Genomic DNA, 25,277 nt, shown 5'->3' on the forward strand with positions numbered 1-25,277 from the left:
CCAAGTCAGGACCCAAGCAACCTGGGCCTCTGTGGAAGGGCAGGATGGCCTGAGTTTGGGTTTCTCTTGAGCTACCTTAAGATTAGGCCTCCTGGCTCCTATCTTAGCCCTTCTAACACTCTGAAGTGTAGAGGTTGTTTGTTCCAAGTCCCCAAGGTACTGTAAGCTCCCAGATAGCAGAAATCCCATTATATTTTAGTGCTGTGGCCCCAGCATCCAGCTGTGCTGTTACTTAGCATGAGATCCACATGAAAACCATTTCGCAACTATTAGCCATTGCCAGTATTAATACTTTCCGGAAGATGGCACAAAGTGGGGGATGTTATAGACAGCTTCAAAGAAATGTTTAAGCTAGAGCTGACTCTTTAAAAAATACAAGCCATCGCCAACCAAAGATTAAAAATTTAAATACAAAAAAAAAGGAAATTTGCCTACCCCTCATTTGTGAAAACAGAGAAAAAAAAAACACTTAACGTCTTAACCTTTTTGGCCTTCACTCTCGCCTCTCCCCGCGCTACACGGGCGAATTCTGGACGAATCTACACAGTCACCGCGGAGTCTGCAATCGCCGCAACGTCCCCTGGCATTTCTTGGCCAGGCTGCAACTTTGGTGACGGTGTATGTAGTTACATCTCCTGTAGTGCAGCTGGTATTTAGGGTCCTCATTGGCAAAGTTGAGGGTATAAGCAGGGAGGGAGGGGACGTTGGCTTCTTTCCATTCACTGGGATGTTTCCGGGGCACGGTCATCGCACGCTGGGCTCCAGCGCCAGTCCCAAGGCCTCGCCGAACTCCAGCCCGGGAGTGCGCGCGGCCCCGCCCACCGGGCGGCCGAGGTCCCGCCCCTACCTCCCCCGCCCCACCTACCCACCCACCCCATTGCAACGGTCTCAGCACGCAGGCGCAGTGGCGCGCGGGGAGGCGGGGCGCATGTGGGCCTCACTTAAACAGAGCAGAGGGGGTGGCGTGCGGTCCCCGCGGTGCTGCTGCTGAGTGGGAGCGGGTCTTCGCAACTGTCTCCGCGTGGCGCGCGCCTCTAGCCGCCCTTCCCCTGGCGGCTACGGCCGGAGGGAGCGGAGGCGAGCGTGAGTCGGGCTCCATGGAGAGCGGCGGACAACTGGGCAGAGGCGGAGCTTTCATCTCGGCACCCGGGTTCCAGTGACCCGCGCTAGCGTCCCGTCCCGCCCGCGTCGGAGCGGCCGCCGGCACCGGGACTGACCGGCCTCGCCGCACCTCCCGCACCGACTAGCGCTCCCGGGTGCCCCTGCGCCCGACTCGCCCTCTCCCCCACTCCCCGGCGGGGTGGCGGCGGCCGGGCCCCCACGGCGGCTACCGGAGCAGCAGCAGCAGCAGGAGCCCGCCTCTATGATGAAGTTCAAGCCCAACCAGACGCGGACCTACGACCGCGAGGGCTTCAAGAAGCGGGCGGCGTGCCTGTGCTTCCGGAGCGAGCAGGAGGACGAGGTAGGGCGCCCGGCGCCGCACGCTGCCCTCCGGGGCGCCGGGGTCTGGGGCCCGGGTGCTTCCCCTCGCTCCCCGCCGCTGCGCAGGCTGCGGGGCTGGGAGGGATTAGCCCCCTTCCTCCCTCCCTCCTTTCCTCCCTCACTTCTTCCTTCCTTTCTCTGGGCTGATAGATGAGACAAAGGGGGCTCGCCCAGCCCCAGTTTCTGCATCTGGGCACTCGAGAAGGCGCCTGGTCCCCGGGAAGGTCCCGGGCCGTGTAAGTCTCGCCTAGCGGGAGTCACCATTTTAACGTGCGAATTGAGTTGAAAGCCGGATAAACCTCGAGTGCTCAGCGAGAGGAGGGTGGAAATGGCGTGAGTGTTGCAGCAGAGCCCTTGTGCCTCTTTTACATGTTTTCCTTCCATGTTACAGCCGTTTGCGGTCTCTGATTCGATCTAAGCATGTTTGTGGAGTAACAGACAGTCCTCGTGCTTGGAAGTGAGGACCCCACAGTCTAGTCTTGGCAATTCTTGTGGGTCCATGAACCCGCAAGCTGTTGGCATAATTATGCCTCATTTTTAAAACGGCCTTCCCTTCTTAAAGTTTTCTGACTGCAGAAAAATGGTTAGTGAAAAATGTGGAATAATGCCAAAAGGGAGACGATGGACTAGAGATGCGCAAAGCTGCCATTTTCAGACAGTAATCTCCAGCTCTCAGCTTATGTGTAAAGGGTTCTTTGCTGTCTGGCTTGACATCTGGAAAGGAGTAGCCTTTCTCGTTCTAAGAGCAGTCGTTCTTGGATAATTTACCCATCTGAATTGGGCAGAAAATGAGACCCTTGGGGTTTCCCTGGAGAGCGATTTTTACTTAATTCAGTCATATTTATTTAAAATGGCTAACTGTTGAAGTTTGCTTAGGGCAATAGTAGCCTTTTGGTATTGCCACGCTTAAGATAAATTACACAGGTGAAAAAAATTAACATTCTGAGTTCTGCTTTCATAACCAACCGTGTATAAAATACTAGGCTAAGGCTGGAGATGGGAATTTAATGGCTTCCTTACTGCTAGTCCCTGTAGTTGTGATGAGTATGACACAGAATACACTCAGTGGCTTAGTTCTTGTTATGTTAACGAAAAGTTCTCGAAATTTGCCCTTCAAACCCTGCCTTTATTTTTTTGAAAAGAAACCAAGCCGTTTAAATGGGTTGCTCTGTGCTCACTCTTAACCTTTACGTATTAGACTTGAATCCCAAACGAGTGTGCAGAGAAATACGGCCCCAGCCTTTGAGATGGGTCTGCTTAGGAGAGCTAGAAACTGCAAAGGGAAAGGTTATTAACTTTTAAAAATGAACAAGTCAACAGACATTAAGTGTGTTCTGTAAAAAAGATAAAGCCTTAGCGGAAAGGGGCCATGTTGAGGCAAAGTAGTAAACTTTAAATATAAAAGGAATGATAGCCAAAAGGGATCAAGATAGATCAAGGATCTTGTCTGGTTTCCTCAATATTGTGTAATGATATTCTTAATTGAGTGCTTACAATGTGCCAGGCGCTGCCAGAAGAAAACTTGTTATACATTTAATCCTTTTAACACTGGGAGGTAGTGAAGTTACTCCCATTTTATAGTTGAGGAGACAGTTGTAGAGCATAAGTAGTTTCCCAAATGACACAATTAGGAAGTGGTAGAGTCAGGATTCAGGGTCCAGTCCTTACTCCTGATGGTGGGCTCTGTTTGTTGAATGAGTGAGATTTTTGTGAGGCTAAGTTTGGAAGCCTTTCTGAAAGTGGTGACTGAAGTGTTGCCATAATGTGAACTTGGAATTCAGGCTTTGTAAAAATACTAGACTCTAGGGGAAATATGAGTGATGGAAATTGAAATGATGATCTATATTGTGCTTATGGTAAAGCAAAGACTGATAGGAGCTTTAGGAATTACTTTAGCAATAAAAATAAATGATTGTTTTTATGCTTGGATATTATTTCTACTGAAATAAATACTAAATTCATAGCCTGTAGTTGAGTCAAGAGACCAGTGTCGTTAGGTAAGGTGAAGTAGGGAGCAAGTTTTGGAGAATGTATTAGAGAAATCCATTGTGTAAAACTTTGTAAATCTGATAACCTGTAGGTTGAGAATCAAAGAGAGTGAGTCATCTTGTTAGAGGATATGATCTGAGGGAAGACTCTAGAATTCTCCTTAAGTGTAATGCACAGCCAATTTTAACATCTGGTTTAGCTCTTCAGAATTTTCATTTCTGTGATTGTGTGTAGTTGAGGCTCTATCTATTACATGATGATTACAGAATAAACTCTGTTAGCTTTCCTGGAGATCCTATTGTTTCTCTATGAATTTGCCTTCACTCTGTTGAAATTGCATTGCCAGACTTCCCAGGACAGTCTAGAAAACCAGCTTGAACTCACCTCTCTAGTTAATAGGTGAGAAATGTTTCCCTCTACTGGATGAAAAACACCTAGATCCTTGTTAGAAGATTTAAATATATGTTTTGTCTGAGGATGAAATGTTTATATACAGTACAAATGGAAGTAAAAGAGTAATTGCAATTTGACCCCAAAAAAGCTATGTGGCGCTCCCATCTGGCTGTTCCTGTACTGAAGTTCTCAGTAAGTTTCTACTTTAGAACAGATTGTTCTAGGAAAGAAGGTTGTTCTAAGAGCAGAGTTATTCTTTTAAGGTGGCTTTATATATTAAATATTTTCCATTTTATCTTTTTCTGTTCTATAGGGTAAATAAGTATTAGTATTTGTTTAGGAAGAAATTAGGTAGCAGAAGTAACCTATCCCAAGGTCACAGAAGCTGGCAGATCCTTTTGAGCTCTGGTCCTTTGTTTCTAAATATTTTGTTTATTTGACCTACCTCCCCAGCTAGTTATTTCTGTGGGGAAGCACCCTCAGTTTTGGCAGCTGGGCTTCTAGACAGGCCCACAACTAATTGCTCTGTAGAGTAGCTGGGTACTGTGCTTGTACAGTGAAAGATGACAATGCTTTTACAAATAGGTAATCAGAAATGGATTCTGTTGAATGTATTTGCATATATGATAGTTTAAAAGGGGATGAAGAGATGAGGTCTTAGCTCCTAAGAAACACTCTGTAGGGGAAGGTTGGACAAGGGATCAATGGAAAGGGAAATAAAGTAAAAGGGAAAAGTGCGGTCGGGTATTCTGGGGTTCAGATCCAATGTGAGTCATTTGGAGTTGGATGTGGGTGACTGGGAGAGGAGGAACCAGGCGTCCCAAATAGAGCAAGACTTGGGGCTGTGATAGATTTGGCTGCAGCTTAGGGATAGCATAGAATCAGTAATAGTTGAAAAATAAGCAACACTTCAAATGTAAGGTTGAGAAGTTGCTAACACAAGAACAAAGTTTTGTTTTGAACTTAGTTTTGAACAAAGAACATTTAGATACTAGATGTGTTCAAGCTTGAGAGTGATCTGGCAGCAAAATAGGTTTAGACTGCTAAGGGGAGAAGTAGAATGACTTGATCCTGGGTGAAATCCAGACATAGTTGCAAGAGAGGCATTAACAAAACAGTCTTAAGGACTAACCACTACAGGCCAGGCGAGTGGCTCACGCCTGTCATCCCAGCACTTTGGGAGGCGGAGGTGGGCGGATCACCTGAAGTCAAGTGTTTGAAACCAGCCTGGCCAACATGGCGAAACCCTGTCTCTACTAAAAATACGAAATACAAAAAGTAGCCGGTCGTGGTGGCATGTGCCTGTAATCCCAGCTACTCAGGAGGCTGAGGCATGAGAATCCCTTGAACCTGGGAAGCAGAGGCTGCAGTGAACCGAGATCATGCCATTGCACTCCAGCCTGGGCAACAGAGCAAGACCTTGTCTGCAAAAAAAACAAAAAACAAACCAAAAAAACCCACTACTCTTCCATAGGACTTGATGCCCTAATTAGCTTTTAAGCTCTATGAGCCAGGGGCTGTCTTCTACAGATGGTCTGCTATAATGCTGAATATATATTCCTGAAAAATCTTGAGTTGTACAAAATCATTCAGTGAAGCTTTGGTGGGAAAGGTCGAGTCTGAAAACCTAAAACCAGAGCTCCGATGAACAACAATACTAATTCAAAATATTACTAGAGTTAAATCTCAACTAGCATTTTTATACTTAGAATCAACAGTCAGTCCACCCTTTTCACGCAAGTACTATCCAAAGGTAGCCTTTTTTTTTTTTTTTTTTTTTTGAGACAAGAGTCTCAAAAAATATATTTTTTTTTTTGAGACAAGAGTGGCGCGATGTCAGCTCACTGCAAGCTCCGCCTTCCAGGTTCACGCCATTCTCAAGTAGCTGGGACTATAGGCGCCCGCCACCATGCCCGGCTAATTTTTTGTATTTTTAGTAGAGACGGGGTTTCACTGTGTTAGCCAGGATGGTCTTGATCTCCTGACCTCGTGATCTACCCACCTCGGCCTCCCAAAGTGCCACCGTGCCTGGCTTGGAAGCCTTTTTTAAACACAGGGAAGTGTCACCAACTTCTTCATCTGTGCCTCCAGCTCTCCCAGAAGGTTTCCTATCATTAAACCAGGCATTAATGTAGAATTTGCATTGGATTTTTTTTTTTTTTTCTTAGAGTCTTGGTATAGCTCAAGCCTTTCTCTAATTGAAAAAAAGCTTACCCTGTCACTTTAAAACATTGACCTGCTAGGTAAAAAATCCATGGTCAACCTGACTTACGACATTATTGATAATACTTATCTACCAGTCCCATATAACTTAGAGCTAAACATAGTTTAGAAGAAAGAACTGTTATTTCTGGTCTACTCTGCCTCTGTGGTCCAAAAAGAAGTACTAATTTTCTTAATAATAGTAGGTAGCTGTTTAGCATGTATCAAACCATTTTCATAACATATGTTCTTTTAAAATGTCTATGTGCATAGTGGGTGTTCCTAATAACACTGCTGGCCTAATTTTGGCTAAATTTTGGTTAAGTGTAGTAGAAGTAGGTTAACATGTAATTTTAACCATTCATGATACCCTGATTCATGATAATTTGGAAAGAAAGAACAGCAACCTCGAAACAGTTTCTAAGTAGGCCAGGTGCAGTGGCTCACACCTGTAATCCCAGCCCTTTGGGAGGCCAAGGTGGGTGGATCACCTGAGGTCAGGGGTTCAAGACCAGCCTGGGCAACATGGCAAAACCTCGTCTCTACTAAAAATACAATAATTAGCCAGGCGTGGTGGTGTGTGCCTCTGTAGTCATGGCTACTCCGGAGGCTGAGGTAGGAGAATCCCTTGAACCCAGGAGGCGGAGGTTGCAGTGAGCTGAGATTGCGCCACTGCACTCCAGCCTGGGCGACAGAGCGAGACTGCATCTCAAAAACAGCAACAACAACAAACAGTTTCTGAATAGCTACAATTTTCATAATAAACCTCTTCATTCTTAGGGATCACTTGAGGTTCTCTGGATGCCTCCTCCGCTCCCCTTCCCAGGAACAGAAATGGTATCTATAGTGGTTGGAGTTCCTAGAGCCAAGCCATGACAATTGCAGCTTTAAGGGTAAAAGCTGAAACACGAATGGGAATTCGAGGCCCAGGGACCTACAGCCTCTGAAGGCATAAATGCATTACATAGCCCTTGAACAGCACCCTTTTATACATCACCAGCGAGGAGGACCCGTCAGGTGATAAAGGGTATAGATTCTATACAATAGAACAGGGGTGCCCAATCTTTTTTTTTTTTTTTCTTGCTCTGTCACCAGGCTGGAGTGCAGTGGTGCAATCTCAGCTCACTGCAAACTCTGCCTCCTGGATTCAAGCGATTCTCCTGCCTCAGCCTCCCGAGTAGCTGAGACTACAGGCGTGTGCTACCACGCCCAGCTAATTTTTTGTATTTTTAGTAGAGACGGGGTTTCACTATTTGGTCAGGATGGTCTGGATCTCCTGACCTTGTGATCTGCCCACCTCAGCCTCCCAAAGTGCTGGGATTACAGGCGTGAGCCACTGTGCCTGGCCTGGGGTGCCCGATCTTTTAGCTTCAGTGGGCCTCGTTGGAAGAATTGTCTTGGGCCACACATAAAATACACTAACATTAATGATAGCTGGTAAGCTAAAAAAGTAATAATTGCAAAAATATTTTATAATATTTAAGAAAGTTTACAAATTTGTGTTTGGCTGCATTCAAAACCATCTTGGGCTGCATGCAGTCCACGGGCCACAGGTTGAGCAGGCTTGCAGTAGATCATTCTAATTCACAGACTTTTATCCAATAAGATTTAGGGTTGGTTTCCTGTTGACTACTGTCAATACACTATTCTTTTTTTTTTTTTTTTAAGAGTCTCACTCTGTCACCCAGGCTGGAGTGCGGTGGCGCGACCTCAGCTCACTGCAACCTCCGCCTCCCAGGTTCAAGCCATTCTCCTGCCTCAGCCTTCCAAGTAGCTGGGATTACAAGCGCATGCCATCACGCCCGGCTAATTTTTGTATTTTTAGTTGAATTTTGTATTTGAATTTTAGTTAAATTTTGTATTTTTAGTCACCATGTTGGCCAAGCTGGTCTCTTACTCCTGACCTCAAATGGTCCACCTACCTCGGCCTCCCAAAGTGCTGGGATTACAGGCGTGAGCCACCATGGCCGGCCAATACACTATTCTTAAAGTGATAAATGCTTCTCTCCAAATGCTTAAAACCTTAGGTATCTAGGAAAAGACAAAATAACTCTTCAACAGTGCCAGGTGAGCGGTGTTTTATTCTGGTAATTGTCTAATACATGGAAAGAGGGAGTAAGATTTAGTAGTGTAGTAGGAAGAATGCTTATGTGAAGATAGATTGAATAGAGTAGGAATAGATGTCTTCACTTTTCACCACACTAATAGCGTTGGCTTTGAGGTCTGAGTGTGCTCCAGGTCTGGCTCTGCAACCTGGTAGAATGAGTAGCCTCCTTTTCGTAAATCTTTCATATGGTCACAGCTCTGATTTATCTGGAAGGTTGAATGCATCTTCCTTCATCTCTGTCATCGCTAATGTAACAGACCAGCATCTTGATGATACAGAAAATCTAATCTACTCAGAGAAGGGAATTTCAAACCTATGAATGACCATGTGTGGTTCTGTCAGCTGTTGGTGTGTCTTTGTAGAATGAGCTTTTATAACCCATCTTTAGAGCATTAATTAGCATGCTAACTATACTAGTAGATTTGGGGGTGTTCTAGAAATGTACAGATGGCTGTTGTGTGTGTTTAGAGGGAGTATTGAAGAATAATGCATTGTGGTAGGTTCTAGAGATTGAGATTCTTCCACTTTTGTAGGAGGGGCTTAGGAGCAGCTGCCCATTATTCGAAATCAATATTATTGCAAGAAAAGCAACCGTTATGGTTATGTTGCTGTGATTCAGCAAATGGCGCCCCCAAAACAAGCCAAAAAAAACCTTTACAATAAATTGTGCTGAAATTTGATTTTAGATTTCTGCATGTATAGATTTTATATGTATAGTAAATCTTTTAAAATATATATATGTGTGTGTGTGTATATATATATATATATATATACACACACACACACATAATTTTTTTTTTTCTTTTTGAGACAGAATCTCACTTCTGTTACCCAGGCTGGAGTGCAGTGGCACAATCATGGCTCACTGCAGCCTCGATTTCCCAGGCTCAGATGATTCTCCCACCTCAGCCCCCCAAGTAGCTTGGACTACAGGTACATGCCACCATGCCTGGCTAATTTATTGATTTTTTTGTAGAGACAGGGTCTTCCTGTGTTGCCTAGGCTGGTCTTGAGCTCCTGGACTCAGTCCGCCTGCCTTGGCTTCCCAAAGCACCGGGATTACAGGTGTGAGCCATTGTGACTGGCCTATAGAAGATATTAATAGTTCAGGCTGGGCACAGTGGCTCAACACCTGTAATCTCAGCACTTTGGGAGGCCGAGGTGGGTGGATCATTTGAGGTCAGGAGTTCAAAACCAGCCTGGCCAACATGGTGAAACCCAGTCTCCACTAAAAATACAAAAAAAATGAGCCGAGCATGGTAGTGTTTACCTGTAATCCCAGCTACTCAGGAGGCTTACGCACGAGAATTGCTTGAACCCAGGAGGCAAAGGTTGCAGTGAGCCGAGATTGCGCCATTGCACTCCAACCTGGGTGACAGAGTGAGACCGTGTTTCAAAAAAAAGAAAAAGAAGCTATTAATAGTTGAGTTTTCCCACAGAGTTTTAGTAGAAAAGATATAGTGAAGCTGAAAAATGTGAGTATATAACTAGTAAAAACACGGACTGCTCAGAACTAGTATCTCCAAAATTTAGGTAAGAAACAAAATTTCCATTATTGACTACTAGATATTTTCATCATTCTCAAAAAAAAATTTTTGTGGAACACTTAAAATTTGTATTAGCAGATACATCAAATCTTTTGTCTAGGATGGAAAACTCTTAACTGGAAGAACATAGCTAAATCTTTGATAATGAAAGTATACCTTCTTATTAATTTTGGCCTCTGGAAAACAATACTGAATGGACTCTGATTTTTTTTTATTATTATTTTTGAGACAGTCTCACTGTGTTGCACAGGCTGGAATGCAGTTGCGCTATCTCAGCTCACTGCAAACTGCCTCCTGGATTCAAGCGATTCTCCTGCCTCAGCCTCTGGAGTAGCTGGGATTACAGGTGTGCACCACCATGCCCAGCTGCTTTTTATATTTTTAGTAGAGACGAGGTTTCACCATGTTGGCCAGGCTGGTCTTGAACTCCTGACCTCAAGTGATCCTCCTGCCTCGGCCTCCCAAAGTGCTGGGATTACAGGTATGAGCCACTGCACCTGGCTAGACTGTTTTATTTGCATGCTCTTTACAAAACGTGTTTTTTCAAGCTGAATTGCTTTAGTAGTTCTATAAAAATGTAGTCCAGAAAAATCTACATTGATGATTTTCATCTTCAACAGATTCCAAGTGACTTCAACCAAAAAGCTGTAATTCTTGAGTTCTTGATCGTTCTGGAGTGACAATACTCCACTACGGTGCGACTCCTCACCACCATCCGCAGTTTCTCTTTTATAATCTCAGGCTTTTTAACTTGGTGAAATGTTTTTCTGGAAAGAGAAATGGTCATATAGCACTGAACAATAGAGCAGGTGTGGGGGTTCTTAGGAAACCCTGAGTTATGTTTTCATCTTGATCTCAACCCCTTGCCTAAAAAGTTGTTAGTGTCCTCTGTTGTCTGCCTAATTAAAATATAAACATGCTCCAATGTGACACCAACTTTTTTTCATCTGTACTGGTCTAGATGTAGTGCTGGGGACCGCTTCCAAGTGCGTGACAGACCCCAGGGAATCACAGGATGGCCTAGCTATCGCACTATTTGGCCTTAAGTTAAAAAACTTTTCACTGTTATTGGGGTGGGGGGCAGGTAGGGGACTGTTTTAATTGTCCCTCTGTACTAATGCTATTCATATTTTTCCACCCTGGCGGACATACGCCATCATCCAGTCTATTCTCTTATCTGGAGTGTATCCCGCAGTTCTTGCTCACTCTTGTCACTGCCTTCTCCCCACCACCACCCCCCAGATGTGGCCTTGCCCTCATTTGAACACCCAAATGAACTATTCAAGATGAGTAGGCAAGTACTTAATGAAACAGACTTTCAAATCTGTCACCATGACATCTGTGTGAGACCTCTTTTCATAAGCTAGTTGTTTAGATGGCCAATCATTTCTATATCACAGATATTAAGTACCCATTTAAAGCGATCATTTTATGGAAAGATAATTTGAAGTTATTGGTTTGACCAAATTTATTCTTCCTGGGATGTCAAGGGACTCTTGGATGATAAGTTACTGGATTAGGCTAAATCATTTGTCCACAATTTATAGTGATATAGATTTATATAGATGTATGTGTTCTTGCAGTTTTTAGACACAAAATATTGAGCATTCTATGTGACTTTACTCCAACCCCACCTCCAAGAATATAAGCTCTTTGAGGGAAAGATGTATATTTTCAGTATCTTTTCATCACATACAATTTTTGTTGAGTATCACAATTAGTAGATAAGGAATAAAATCAGCAGCTTCTTTCTCCGCAGTGCTTCTCTTTAAGGTGGAGAACTTGTGCCGAATTGTCACTTTTTGACAGGAGTCAGTCTGTTCTCTGTCCTTCTAGAGGTTGAAGATTGTAAAGACAAAAGTGAATGGATTTAGTTTGGATACCATGTGCATGATGCTTCTTTCCTGCTAGCCCATTTTCATGATTCTGATTTTCTTTTGAAAAGCGTTTTAAAGTGGTAAGGTTTTGCATGAAAATTAAAAGTGGATAAATAACTAATAGTTACATATTTTACCTGTTCTGAAAAGGATATACCATTAATTGGCTGTAGATGTCCAATATGTGACCCTTGAGATGAGCACTTGAAATATGACTGGACTAAGGAATTGAATTTTAAATTTTATTTAATCTTAAATTTAACCATATGATGCTAGTGGTGACTGTGTTAGCTTTAGAGCCTCAAAAGCATGAAAGGTTCAAAAGTAGCAGAGTTTAGGACAGACTGGAATTAATTGGCAGATCAAGGGCCCAGAGGAGCCCAATTCTATTTGCAGGTTTGTCAATTTAGATGAGTAGACAAGTGCTTAATGAAACATACTGGATTTCAAAACTACCATCACCAAAAGTTGGATATTAGCAAATCTGCCTTAAGCTAGTAGTTTAGATGTGAATCATTTCTGGACTATAGATAATTACTCATTTAAACTTATCAGCTTTTTTTTGGAAGATACATTTGGCTGGGTGTGGTGGCTCATGCCTGTAATCCCAGCAGTTTGGGAGGCTGAGACGGGCAGATCACCTGAGGTCTGGAGTTCAGGACCAGCCTGACCAGCATGGAGAAACCCCGTCTCTACTAAAAATACAAAATTAGCTGGGTGTGGTGGCGCATGTCTGTAATCCCAGCTACTTGGGAGGCTGAGGCAGGAGAATCACTTGAACCGGGGAGCCAAGATTCTTATATCATAATTTATTGGATTGTGCTAAATCACTTATCAAATTTATATACTACTTTCATGAGGCTTTCTAAAAAGTAATTTATGAAAGAGAGATGTTGAGATACAAGGGTTCCATGTTACTGACTTTTGGAAGAAAAATTTAGTCATGCTGATGTCTTGTAGATGCAGGATTGGTTTTAAATCTGAAGCATAGGCCGGGCGTGGTGGCTGACACCTGTAACCCCAGCACTTTGGGAGGCCGAGGCAGGTGGATCACAAGGTCAGGAGTTCAAGACCAGCCTGGCCAAAATGGTGAAACCCCATCTCTACTAAAAGTACCAAAATGAGCTGGGCATGGTGGTGGGAGCCTGTAATCCCAGCTACTCGGGAGGCTGAGGGAGGGAATTGCTTGAACCAAGGAGGCGGAAGTTGCAGTGAGCCGAGATCATGCCACTATGCTCAAATCTGAATGACAGAGCGAGACTCTGTCTCAAAAAAAAAAAAACCTGAAGCATAAAATATTTCTTCAGAAAAGCAGACACATCTTATACTAATGGGTTTTCAACATTATTAATCTCCTGTAATTTAGCTCTGTCTTGGAGAACTGGAAACATCATAGTGAATGACCTAGATACATGAGACTTTGCATTTCATTTATTCAGGACTGCAACATTTTGAATATGGATGATTTTGAACTCCCTATTTACTATTTACTAAGTGATGATGTACTTTTCAGGCAGCTAGCCACCTGCGTTATGTCCCATTATTGACGTAATCCAGGAAGTTGCTTAGAGAGCATAGAATTGTGTAACAAGAATTTCGTCTAGGCAATAGAAACCAGTTTATTCCTAACCCATACCTAGTGACCAGAAAAAGAGGCCTGTAACTCTGCAGTCCGGACCAGTAGTTGCTGTTTACTTTTCCAGTGATGCGAGACAAACTCTTAACATTTTTATTTAACTTAAAAACTAACATTCACTTGCCAGTCTTGATAGAGGGCCAGTGCCTTTGGTTGCCATAGATCCTCTGTAAGCCTCCAATTTTGAATAAAATTCTAATTTTCGATAAAGTCTCATCTGGGTATAATTTGATAATGTAATAACCACCCCCCCCTTTTTTTTTTTTTTTTGAGACAGTCTCATTCCGTCATCCAGGCTGGAGTGCAGTGGCATGATCACAGCTCACTGTAGCCTCGACCTCCTGGGCTCAGGTGATCCTTTCCACCACAGCCTTCTGAGTAGCTGGTATTATGGGCACATGTCACCATGCATGGCTGATTTCTGTATTTTTTGTAGAGGGAGTTTTGCCGTGTTGCCCAGGCTGTTCTCAAACCTGCCCGCCTTGGCCTCCCAAAGTGCTGGGATGGGATTACAGGCGTGAGCCACCATGCGCGGCCTGGAATACTGCTTTTCTAAGAGGGGGTTCTATGCCTAAATAGATATTCTCTTTAAACTCAGCATTTTGGGGGCTTGAGAGAAAGGTGGGAGTTGCTGAATTATCAGCTTGAAACTTTCCAGTTTGGAAAAGTTGAGTTCCTGGTAACTTAGTCAAATGAGAGAGGACTCCTGTGCTGGCTGTGAACTCTCAAAGGCCAGCAGCTCCTGGCAGCAGGGAGGGAGCAGAGCAGATAGAAGTGCTGGCATGCATTTAAAAAAGAAAAAATCAGTCATGGCTCTTGCCTGTAATCCCAGTTGGGAGGCCAAGGTGAGAAGATCACTTGAGCCTATGGTTTTGAGACCTGTCTAGGCAACATGGCAAGACCCCACCTCTACAAAATAATACAAAAATCAGACTGGGCATGGTGGCTTACTTCTGTAATCCCAGCACTTTGGGAGGCCAAGGCAGGCAGATCACTTGAAGTCAGGAGTTTGAGATCAGTCTGGCCAACATGGCGAAACCCCGTCTCTACTCAAAATACAAAAATTAGCTGGTCATGGTGGCAGGTGCCTGTAATCCCAGCTACTTTGGAGGCTGAGGTGGGAGAATCACTTGAACCCGGGAGGCAGAGGTTGCTGTGAGCCAAGACCATGCCACTGCCCTCCAGCCTGGATGATAGGGCGAGACTGTTTCAAAAAAAAAGTACAAAAATTAGCCAGGCCTGGTGGTGGGTGCCTGTACTCCCAACTGCTCGGGAAGCTGGAGTGAGAGGATCACTTGAGCCCAGGAAGTGAAGGCTGCAGTCAGCAGAGATTGTGTCACTGCACTCCAACGTGGATGTCCAAGTGAGACCCTGTCTTAGTTATCATCATCATCTCTATCCACACTGGGAATTAAACTTCGTGATGAACCCTATGTGTTTGCGAGGGAGAACTGTTTAAATTTACTTGAAGGTAGTATACTAAGATAATTTTGTGGACACTTTTGTTCAAATTGACTTATTTATTTTTATTTTTTATTTTTTTGAGTCAGAGTCTCACTCTGTTGCCCAGGCTAAAGTGCAGTGGTGCAGTCTCGGCTCACTGCAACCTTCGCTTCCTGAATTCAAGCAATTCTTGTGCCTCAGCCTCCTGAGTAGCTGGGACTACAGGAATGTGCTACCACACCCAGCTAATTTTTGTATTTTTAGTAGAAATGGGGTTTCACCATGTTGGCCAGGCTGGTCTTGAACCCCTGACCTCAGATGTCCACCCACTTCAGCCTCCCAAAGTGCTGGGATTATAGGCGTGAGCCACCACGCTCACCTCGAGTTGATTTTAACTTTAGTGAAGTTCAACCTAAGCTAGCCCACAAATATTCCTTTTTTTTTTTTTTTTTTTTCCTTTTTTTGAGACAGAATCTAGCTCTGTTGCCCAGGCTGGAGTGTAGTGGCATGATCTCGGCTCACTGCAACCTCTGCCTCCCAGGTTCAAGTGATTCTCCTGCCACAGCCTCCCAAGTAGCTGGGATTACAGGTGGCTTCCACCACGCCCAGCTAATTTTTTGTATTTTTAGTAGAGATGGGGTTTCATCATGTTGGCCAGGCTGGTCTTGAACTCTTGACCTCAGGTGATCTGCCCACCTCAGCCTCCCAAAGTGCTAGGATTACAGGCATGAGCCACTGCGCCTGGCCAGATATTCATTTAAAAGATGGGTATGTAATACCTGTTAAATAAAATCTAGGATACTTGTCTGAGGTAATAGGGTATTTTTTATAACAATTTGTACATTTCAGTCCTTTTTTTTTTTTTTTTTTTTTGAGATGGAGTCTTGCTCTGTTGCCCAGGCTGGAGTGCAGTGGTGCAATCTCTGCTCACTGCAACCTCCGCCTCCTGGGTTCAAGTGATTCTCATGCCTCAGTCTCCCGATTAGCTGGGATTACAGGTATGCACCACCACGCCTGGCTAATTTTTGTATTTTTAGTAGAGACGGGGTTTCACCATGTTTTGTCCAGGCTGGTCTGGAACTCCTGACCTCAGGTGATCGCCCACCTCGGTCTCCTAAAGTGCTGGGATTATAGATGTGAGCCACCACGCCCGGCCGCATTTCAATCTTAATGCTATTCTTGGTAAGGGGTCCATAGACTTTTCCAAATTAAGGGCCAGATAAACATTTTAAGCTTTGAGGGCCACACAGTCTCTGTCACAACTGCTTTGACTCTGCTGTTGCATCACTAAAACAACCATAGACAATATGTAAAAATGAGTAAGTGTGACTCAATTCTAATAATTCCATCTGTGGACACTGAAATTTGAATTTCACATAATTTTAAAATGTAAAAATACTTCTGGCTTACAGACTGTACAGGTGGTGAGCTGCAGATTGCCAGTCCTGTTCTAGATCATAAATGATAGCTGCCTGTTAGCAGAATGAAGTGACTTTTGCCCATGTATGCAGGTTTAAAATATGAAGGATGCTTCTTGCCACCTAATCATAACAGTAACAAGCACTCTGTATCAAGAATCGGCTTTATGTGCATTTCCCGATTTCTTTCTCACACATCTGTTATCTTCTTAGTATTCTTATTTTTTAGGTGAGGAAACAAGGTAACCTACCTATGGTCATTTCCTTAAATTTGGAATATTCCATAACTAAATAAACTTATGTGACCATAGACCTCAGTGCATACAACTCTGGCTAATAAGCCAAGTTTCTGTTTTTTGTTTTTTGTTTTTTTGAGATGGAGTCTCTGTCACTCAGGCTGGAGTATGGTGGCACGATCTGGGTTCACTGCAACCTCCACCTCCTGGGTTCAAGCGATCCTCCTGCTTCAGCCTCCCAAGTAGCTGGGACTATAGGTGCCCACCACCATGCCTGGCTAATTTTTTTAGAAGAGACGGGGTTTGGGGTTTCACCGTGTTAGCCAGGATGATCTCCTGACCTCTTGATCCACCCGCCTCGGCCTCCCAGAGTGCTGGGATTACAGGCGTGAGCCACCGCACCTGGCCAAGTTTCTGTTTTTATCCTTTGTTAGTATCCAATAATTCAAGAGTTTTACCAGTTGAATCTGGTAGTTTAAATTATTTTATTAGATACAGGTGATTTGGTAATGTGACCATGTTAATGTTAATTCTGATTTCAGAAAGACGGTGTTTAACAAAGGCTGTCAATTGCATTTTTGTGGTATAATGTGTACCCCTAATTTTAATTAAATTTTAAAATGGATTAATCTAGAATAGAGTTACAACCTTGCAGAGGTTTGAGAATGTTGTTTATATATGAAGTGTTTCTCAGGCTGGAAGTATACAGTTACGGTTCACCTTACAGGTGCTGTTGGTGAGTAGCAGCCGGTACCCAGACCAGTGGATTGTCCCAGGAGGAGGAATGGAACCCGAGGAGGAACCTGGCGGTGCTGCCGTGAGGGAAGTTTATGAGGAGGTGAGATGTTCTTTCACACAAATTCTGTTTCAGAGTTTTAAAAACAAGGCCTTTGCTACATAACACTAAGACAGACGGGTTCAGGAGTGCTTTTTGCCTGATGCAACTTTATTTTTAATTTTAATTTCTTTTTTTTCGAGATGGAGTCTCACTCTGTTGCCAGGCTGGAGTACAGTGGAGCGATCTTGGCTCACTGCCACCTCTGCCTCCCAGGTTCAAGTGATTCTCCAGCTTCAGCATCCCGAGTAGCTGGGATTACAGGCGTGTGCCACCGCGTCTGGCTAATTTTTGTATTTTTAATAGAGACAGGGTTTCACCATGTTGGCCAGACTGGTCTCGAGCTCCTGACCTCAGGTGATCTGCCAGCCTCGGCTTCCCAAAGTTGCTGGGATTACAGGCGTGAGCCACTATGCCTGGCCTTAATTTTTGTATTTTTAGTAGGGACAGGGTTTCACCATGTTGGCCAGGCTGGTCTCGAACTCCTGACCTCAAGTGATCCTTCTGCCTTGGCCTCCCAAAGTGTTGGGATTACAGGCATGAGCCACAGCGCCCAGCCAGAAATACTAATTTTTGATCAGTCCTTGCTACTTATGAAGTAAATGACAATAAAAACTTCACAGAAGCAGGAAGATAGTGAGTTGGTATGGGGAGGGGTATTGTATTTAGATTTAAGTAAATAGCCAGAGTGTAACTTGTGTTTATATACATTTTGTTATAAAAAGGTAAACATTTTATATTTCATCTTTTTTTAATAGGCTGGAGTCAAAGGAAAACTAGGCAGACTTCTGGGCATATTTGAGGTGAGTTAAAAAGTAATCTTCACTTTGCTGATAATAGAATTAATGATTTCTTCCTAACCAACCAAATAATGTGGCAGCAGCCTGAACCAGACATTTCTCTCAGACTAGCAGTAGGCAGTCAGTCCAGGATTAGGTAGCGAGGGAAGTAAAAGCCACTTTTTCATATGCCATCACTTTTATTTATGTATTTATTTTTAATTAATTAATTTTTAAGACAAGAGTCTCGCTCTGTCGCCAGGCTGGAGTGCAGTGGTGCAATCTTGGCTCACTACAACCTCTGCCTCCCAGATTCAAGCAATTCTCCTGCTTCATCCTCCTGAGTAGCTGGGACTACAGGCACACGCCACGACGCCCAGCTAAGTTTTGTATTTTGAATAGAGACGGGGTTTCACCATGTTGGCCAGGATGGTCTCCATCTCTTGACCTAGTGATCCCCCCCGCCTCGGCCTCCCAAAGTGCTGGGATTACAGGCATGAGCCACCGCGCCCGGCTGCCATCACTTTTATACAGCATTATTATGGTAGTGATTACTTCTGTTTGACAATACAGTGGAGCTGATACTGAAATGTTTATCTTAATCCACTGTAGACTGTTTAGGGTATAGATCTTTTAGGAGGTACAATATTTTTAGTATGACCTAAGAGCTTAGGTCTCGTGTATTTTATCTGGAAATGTCCCCATTGCCCTTAGCAAATAATATTATATGATAAAACCTAGTGACTTAAAGGATTGTATGAAGATATAAATCTCTGGTACGTAGAACAGATGCTAAAAGAATAGAATTCTCTTTCATATATTCTCTTATTACTGAAGGCGGAATAGAATTTTCAGGGAGGGAATTTGAATGTGATAGGCACTCTTTGGAAGCCAGGGAGAAAGGAGGTCCAGATGTATTTTCATCCAAGATTCAGACCTAGATACACAGTATACCAGCAACATGGTCACTTTCCTTTTTTCAGGGTACTCTTTATAGGTTAGTTCAGTCTTTATAGTAGAACCATATAAATTTTATTTTTAAACCTTAGGAATTCAGAAAAAATCCCGATTTTGTAACTTGGTAGAATTGATGATGACTTTTACCGGAATACAGTAATTAAGTAAAGTTGGCCGGGCGTGGTGGCTCATGCCTGTAATCCCGGAACTTTGGGTCGGCCAAGGCAGGCGGATCACGAGGTCAGGAATTCTAGACCAGCTTGGCCAATATGGTGAAACCCTGTCTCTACTAAAAATACAAAAATTAGCCGGGCCTGGTGACGCATGCCTGTAATCCCAGCTACTTGGGAGGCTGAGGCAGAATGGCTTGAACCCGGGAGGTAGAGGTTGCAGAGCGACACTGCATCTCAAAAAAAAAAAGAGAAAAGTCATTCAAGTAGAATTCAGTCTTTTCCAGAATTCAGCAGTTGCTTCACCCAGTTAAATAGCACCATCTCCTGGTTAAACTGAAAAACATACTGAGGTTTTTACAAATAACACATTTGTCAATATGCTGACAAGGTTTTTGAAGAAAATGTCTCACATTATAAATAAAGCTTAAATAATATGGGAAGGTAACAGTATTAAGTGCTTTACAAATACTGTTTAACAGGACATGTCAATCAAAAAATACCTTTCCCCTTAGAAAATATAAGGGAAAATTGGATTGCCCTGCCCATTCATCCCAGTGATTTTTATGAATTTGTGAATATAGCATGATAAATGTATCGATTTGTCAGACATAGAAATAAAACAACTGATTCTTAAAAATAATGATGTGTTAAGTGACAGTTGCCTCTAATTTATTGTTGTTCTTATTCCTTCTCAGATATAAAAAGGTAATCCTTCCCAGCTGTAAAAACCCACTGTTTTGAGTAGATTATTCAGGTTGTTTGTGACCAAAATCAGGACAGTTATCTAAAGTTGTGGACTATGGCAAAGAAGGCTAACTTTAATCAGGATGAAGGAAGGCCAACTTCTTTAATTTTTAACCCAGAAACAAGCTCAGTTGCCTGTTTTATTTAATTTATGTGTTTTTTTGAGATGGGGTATCATTCTGTCATCCAGACTTTAGTGCAGTGGCATGATCTGGGCTCATTGCCACGTCCGCCTCCTGGGCTCAAGCGATCCTTCACTTCAGCCTCCCAAGTAGCAGGATTACAGGCACACGCCACCACGCCTGGCTAATATTTTTGTATTTTTAGTAGAGACAGGGTTTCACCATGTTGGACAGGCTGGGCTCGAACTCCTGACCTCAAGTGATCTGCCCGCCTTGGCCTGCCAAAGTACTGGGATTACAGACGTGAGCTTCTGCGCCAGGCCATGGGCTATTCTTTATGTGCACCTTGATAGGCCTGCAGGAGGAGTGCTTAAAGGAACTGGTGCTGTTTGCTCTTACAAAGGTCCTAAAGGAAGTAGTTTTCCATGGCATTGAAAGGTTGTCAGGATTAGCCCCAGGGAAGAGGGGATAGGATAAAAACTATGGGAATGCAGGTCTGTTATTTTAATAAGATTCCATTCAACTCTTAAGATTTTCTTTATGAAAATAACATCAAGATAGGCCGGGTAAGGTGGCTCACACCTGTAATCCCAGCACTTTGGGAGGCCAAGGTGGGTGGATCATGAGGTCAGGGTTTGAGACCATCCTGAACAACATGGTGAAACCCCGTCTGTACTAAAAATACAAAAATTAGCCAGGCGTGGTGGCGCGCACCTGTAATTCCAGCTACTCAGGAGGCTGAGGCAGGAGAATCACTTGAACCTAGGAGGCAGGAGAATAACTTGAACCTGGGAGGCAGAGACTGTGGTGAGCTGAGATCGCGCCACTGCACTCCTGGGTGACAAAGCAAGACTCCCTGTCTCAAAAAAAAAAAAAAAGAAAAGAAAATAACATCAGATATATAGAAATAAGTGTTAAAAGTTTAGTACTGGAGGCTGGGTCCTCATACCTGTAAGCTCAGTTTTTGGGAAGGCCAAAGCAGGAGGTTCCCTTGAGGGCAGGAGTGGACCAGCCTGGGCAACATCTCTAGACTTCTACAAAAAAAGTAGTATTGAGAGCCAATTTCACCACTAGTAATGATGAAGCTCTAGTTCTAGTCTTCTGTTTAACTTTTAAATGTTTTGTCTTATATAAAATCACTTTTGTGTTGGACTGTACAACTGAATATACTTGCCTGTGCTGGGAAATATGCTATGCTAATCAGCAGTATGCCAGACTAATTTTTTTCCCTTGGAAAATGTGTCCATGGCTAGCTCCTGTAGATTAAAATGCATTTCTTTTTATATTCAAGCAGAACCAAGACCGAAAGCACAGAACATATGTTTATGTTCTAACAGTCACTGAAATATTAGAAGATTGGGAAGATTCTGTTAATATTGGTAAGTTTCCTTTTGTTATCTGAATACTCTGCTCTAACAGAAGATTGGGAAGATTCTGTTAATATAGGTAAGTTCCCTTTTGTTATCTGAATACTCTTAAATGTATGCTTATATTCCTGTGTCCAGTTTCCATCTTAGATTTTTTTTTTGGGTCACTTTTCATTTAGAGCAGGGAAGATAATTCAAATGTAGAGATGCATATTCATCTTAATTCTTCCCCAACATATTGTTGTCTAAGTCATTTATCAGGGAGTAAGTGGACATTACTTATATGGCTTGCTTTTTAAAATGGACTGTCTTGTAACCAATGTCATTCTTTTCTCTAGGAAGGAAGAGAGAGTGGTTCAAAGTAGAAGATGCTATCAAAGTTCTCCAGTGTCATAAACCTGTACATGCAGAGTATCTGGAAAAGCTAAAGCTGGGTTGTTCCCCAGCCAATGGAAATTCTACAGTCCCTTCCCTTCCAGATAATAATGCCTTGTTTGTAACCGCTGCACAGACCTCTGGGTTGCCATCTAGTGTAAGATAGAGAGAACTGGGTAGGCCTCTCCCACCACGTGCAGTCTCATGGGGAGAGGCTTCTTTCGTTTCCTGTCAAACATCTGAATGACGCTTGCAAACTGTCTGAATTTGCCATGCAAGGTTTTCAAACAATTTGCATGTTTTTCAGATGCTTTCAAATCTTTTTTTAAAAAAAAATAGTGTAAAATATTTTAATAAGCCAAAGCCATGTGGAATTTTTGTTTAGATGCCTTAACTGTGCCACACCCCGCAACCCCCCATATTATTTTGGTTGTCTATTTCTCACAGCATATTTTCAGTTTTTTGTCCATTTGACATCAGTCTGTGGTTTGTCATCAGATTACTTGTGGGTATACCTCCCCCAAAATTGTTTTCTCATTCACAGCATTAGCATATTCAGCAAATCCATCTGTGGTGGGAATTAAAAATATTATTGGTATTAAAGAAATCCGTTCACCCCAAAACTTGTTTTACAGGATTACAATTTTAATTCAAAATTTCCAGATTTGGGCTATTTCTGTATGATCCAATAACTTATTTTGTCACAGGGCTTAATTTGCCATTTTTGGGGATTTGTCAACTCATTTGTCTGAATTTTCACAACTGGTATTATGTCACTAGCTACCTGATACGGCTATTTCCCTTATAACTCAATAGTACCTTAACACAAAGTATAACTCTGTAGAGTTGGTGAATGTTTTAGGGAAATATTAGCAAAATGCATGTAGTAAAGACATCTTATGAAAACTGTATTCATGGAATTTGATTTAGCATGCTCAGTTGCCAGTTCCCATTATCGATACTCTTTCTATGCAGAATACCGTAGAACCGTTATTTCCCTCAATGTAGATGGCTCTTAAAATGTATTCAGTTATTTAATCTAGTAGCCCCCCACAGGAGTGGAGTCTTGAAATCTAATTCTAAATGCCAGTCAGTGATGATTGCATCACACTTGAGTGAAACAGCCTTCCTGTTCAGCTGTTAGAGACTGAAGATTGTTAGGGCACCTTAGAATGTCTCATCTTTTCTAGGTTGTCAACAGGTACTGTTTGTCACATAACTAACTTTCGAGGCACTGGAACATACCTGAACTAAGAATTAAATCTTTTTACTTTATACTCACTTAAAATCAAGAATCCCATCTAAAACACATGGGTACCTTATCTGAAACTCTTGCACTTCCCCAACCAGGGCAGAAATGAGGTGGGAGAAGTTTGACTAAAATGAGGGATGGGGGAAAGTAAAATATTTTTTTGTTTTTTTGAGACTCGCTTTGTCACCCAGGCTGGAGTGCAATGGCACAATCTTGACTCACTGCAACCTCCGCCTCCCGGGTTCAAGCGATTCTCCTGCCTCAGCCTCCTGAGTAGTTGGGATTACAGGCGGCTGCCTCCATGCCTGGCTAATTTTGTATTTTTAGTAGAGACAGGGTTTCTTCATGTTGGTCAGGCTGGTCTCAAACTCCTAACCTCGTGATCCGCCCGCCTCGACCTCCCAAAGTGCTGGGATTACAGGCATGAGCCACCATGCCCAGCCAAAGATCATTTTTTTATATAGACTTCAGCCCTTTGTAAATATTGTAACTGGGGAGTATAGAGTAGAAAAAAGTATAGTTAAAACATTTATTCTACAAATTAACCTTTAAAAATATAATTACTGCTAAAAATAGAGTGCTGTTACACTTAAGGAAAATTAGTGCCATTTTGAAAATGAGATCTTGTGCCATAAATACAGCTGAACTAAATATAAATGTTCACAAATTAATGCTGTCAAAGGAATGAGTAAAGCAGAAAAACTTTTAACCAGCAACATTTCATTCTAAAGTACGTAGTGTGATCAAACATGATCATCCAGAATTTTTATATTTTTTCTTTGTACAGAGGTTACATATTCTGGGTGTTCTTTTATAAAGGAAACATTTTAAATCCCACAAATTGATACTTTCTGTCTTCAATGGACTAAGATTTTTTTGGTCAGTAATCTCTGAAATTTCCTTATATACTTAACATAGCAGAGAAACTGGATTGTTTTTGTATATAAGACTGCTTCCCCCTGAAATGCTGTCATAAGTACTGGGGGGTAGGGGAGTGCCTATCTTGTACATGATATTCTTAGAGGTAATAAGGTAATAATGCATGAATTTATTTTATAAACTCTTGGACTATGTATTTGACATGTAAAATATGTACAGTATTAATGTCAACCATCTCTTTAAAGTTAGCCTATAAATATTGTTGTATAATTTTCTTTGGTCAGAAACATTTGGACTGAATAGTGACACTCAGTAAGGATTTTCAATGCCATTTAGCAAACTGTCTTTAGTCTATGCAACTAGCAAAAATCTGCATAATGCAACAATACAGTTTTCACACTTCAAATTTTACATGAGGGGTTCTTCACGATTCTCCTGGAACCCAGTCTAGCAAAATTAGAGGAAAGGCCCTAGGGAGATTTATTTCTGTTAAATAGTTAGCTCTACTGAGTATAACAAATAGTGTCTACTATCTCAACCCTCCAAAATTTGCAGAGTGTTGGGACTGTCATTTGTGATTTTTTTTTTTTTTGATGGGGTAGTTGAATAAAATTGGGCAGCTAAATTTTTCAGTTCCATGTGCCTCCCAAATAAAAAACAGAAAATAAGTAGTTTTTGTGAATTGACTTGCAGACAAAGTAGAAACTGTCCTGCATGATGTTGTTATTTTGTAAACAGATGACATTTTCCAACCGGGCACATGGCATCCAATTTTCTGTCAATCACACTGTTGTATAAAGCGGCAGAACTGAAGGGGAAAAATGATTGTTGTATACACTGAATTGCTTTGCATGGTCTCATTTGAGATACTTGATGTAAGAATCTTGACTTTTTTATATTTGGAAATATCAAATAAAAATGGAAAAAATGATCATGGCTTTAAAAAAACACACACACACACATGAACTCAGATTTGCAAACCAGGTTTCTGAAACTTTGGGTAAGGTGTATGCTTTTAACTTTGAAATGTATAAACACCCAGCGGAAACGTATACCTTTCAGTGCATACTGCATTATGTGCTCACCATGGGTTGTTTAAACTCTGTTCAAATATTCCCCCTCCAAGTGAAAACCTGTTGGGAATTCCACAGTAACACCTTTACTGTTCTCCCGTTGATGATCATATACATTATTACCTCTTCCTAGCGGTACATTTGTATGATCCTTACTAGTGGAATTACTGGGTTAAAAGGAAATGCTTACCACTAAGATGTCAGTATTCTCCTCATGGATATTTTCCATCTTAATGTTGCCAGTCTAATAGTATAGTATGTGGTTGCTTTACTGCTGTTCTCCCCACCCCCATGGAGTTGTGTCGTTATTTTAATGAATGTGAGCTCTTGACTTACTCTAGAATTCTAATACAGATACTTTCTGCACTAGTATCACTTTTATTATTGCAGT

General features: G+C 42.4%; 1 protein-coding gene across 3 annotated transcripts; it reads left to right on the top strand.

The window, feature by feature from the left end:
• The first annotated feature begins 552 nt into the window (after window positions 1-552).
• Window positions 553-24,744, top strand: NUDT4 (nudix hydrolase 4). 3 transcript variants are annotated; one of them, XM_009248098.4, is made up of 5 exons: window positions 553-1,462; window positions 17,058-17,168; window positions 17,924-17,968; window positions 21,232-21,319; window positions 21,646-24,744. In XM_009248098.4, the coding sequence occupies exons 1-5, from the start codon at window positions 1,364-1,366 to the stop codon at window positions 21,846-21,848; spliced, it is 546 nt and encodes a 181-aa protein (XP_009246373.1). In that variant the 5' UTR covers window positions 553-1,363; the 3' UTR covers window positions 21,849-24,744.
• The last annotated feature ends 533 nt before the right edge of the window (window positions 24,745-25,277 follow it).

Source organism: Pongo abelii, chromosome 10, assembly GCF_028885655.2.
Source record: "Pongo abelii isolate AG06213 chromosome 10, NHGRI_mPonAbe1-v2.0_pri, whole genome shotgun sequence".
NCBI classification, from domain to species: domain Eukaryota; kingdom Metazoa; phylum Chordata; class Mammalia; order Primates; family Hominidae; genus Pongo; species Pongo abelii.

Coding starts and splice junctions, on each gene's coding strand:
- NUDT4 (XM_009248098.4), top strand. CDS start 1,364: ATGATGAAGTTCAAGCCCAACCAGACGCGGACCTACGACCGCGAGGGC. Junction 17,169..17,923: donor TGAGGGAAGTTTATGAGGAG/GTGAGATGTTCT, acceptor TTTTTTTAATAG/GCTGGAGTCAAAGGAAAACT. Junction 17,969..21,231: donor GACTTCTGGGCATATTTGAG/GTGAGTTAAAAA, acceptor TTTATATTCAAG/CAGAACCAAGACCGAAAGCA.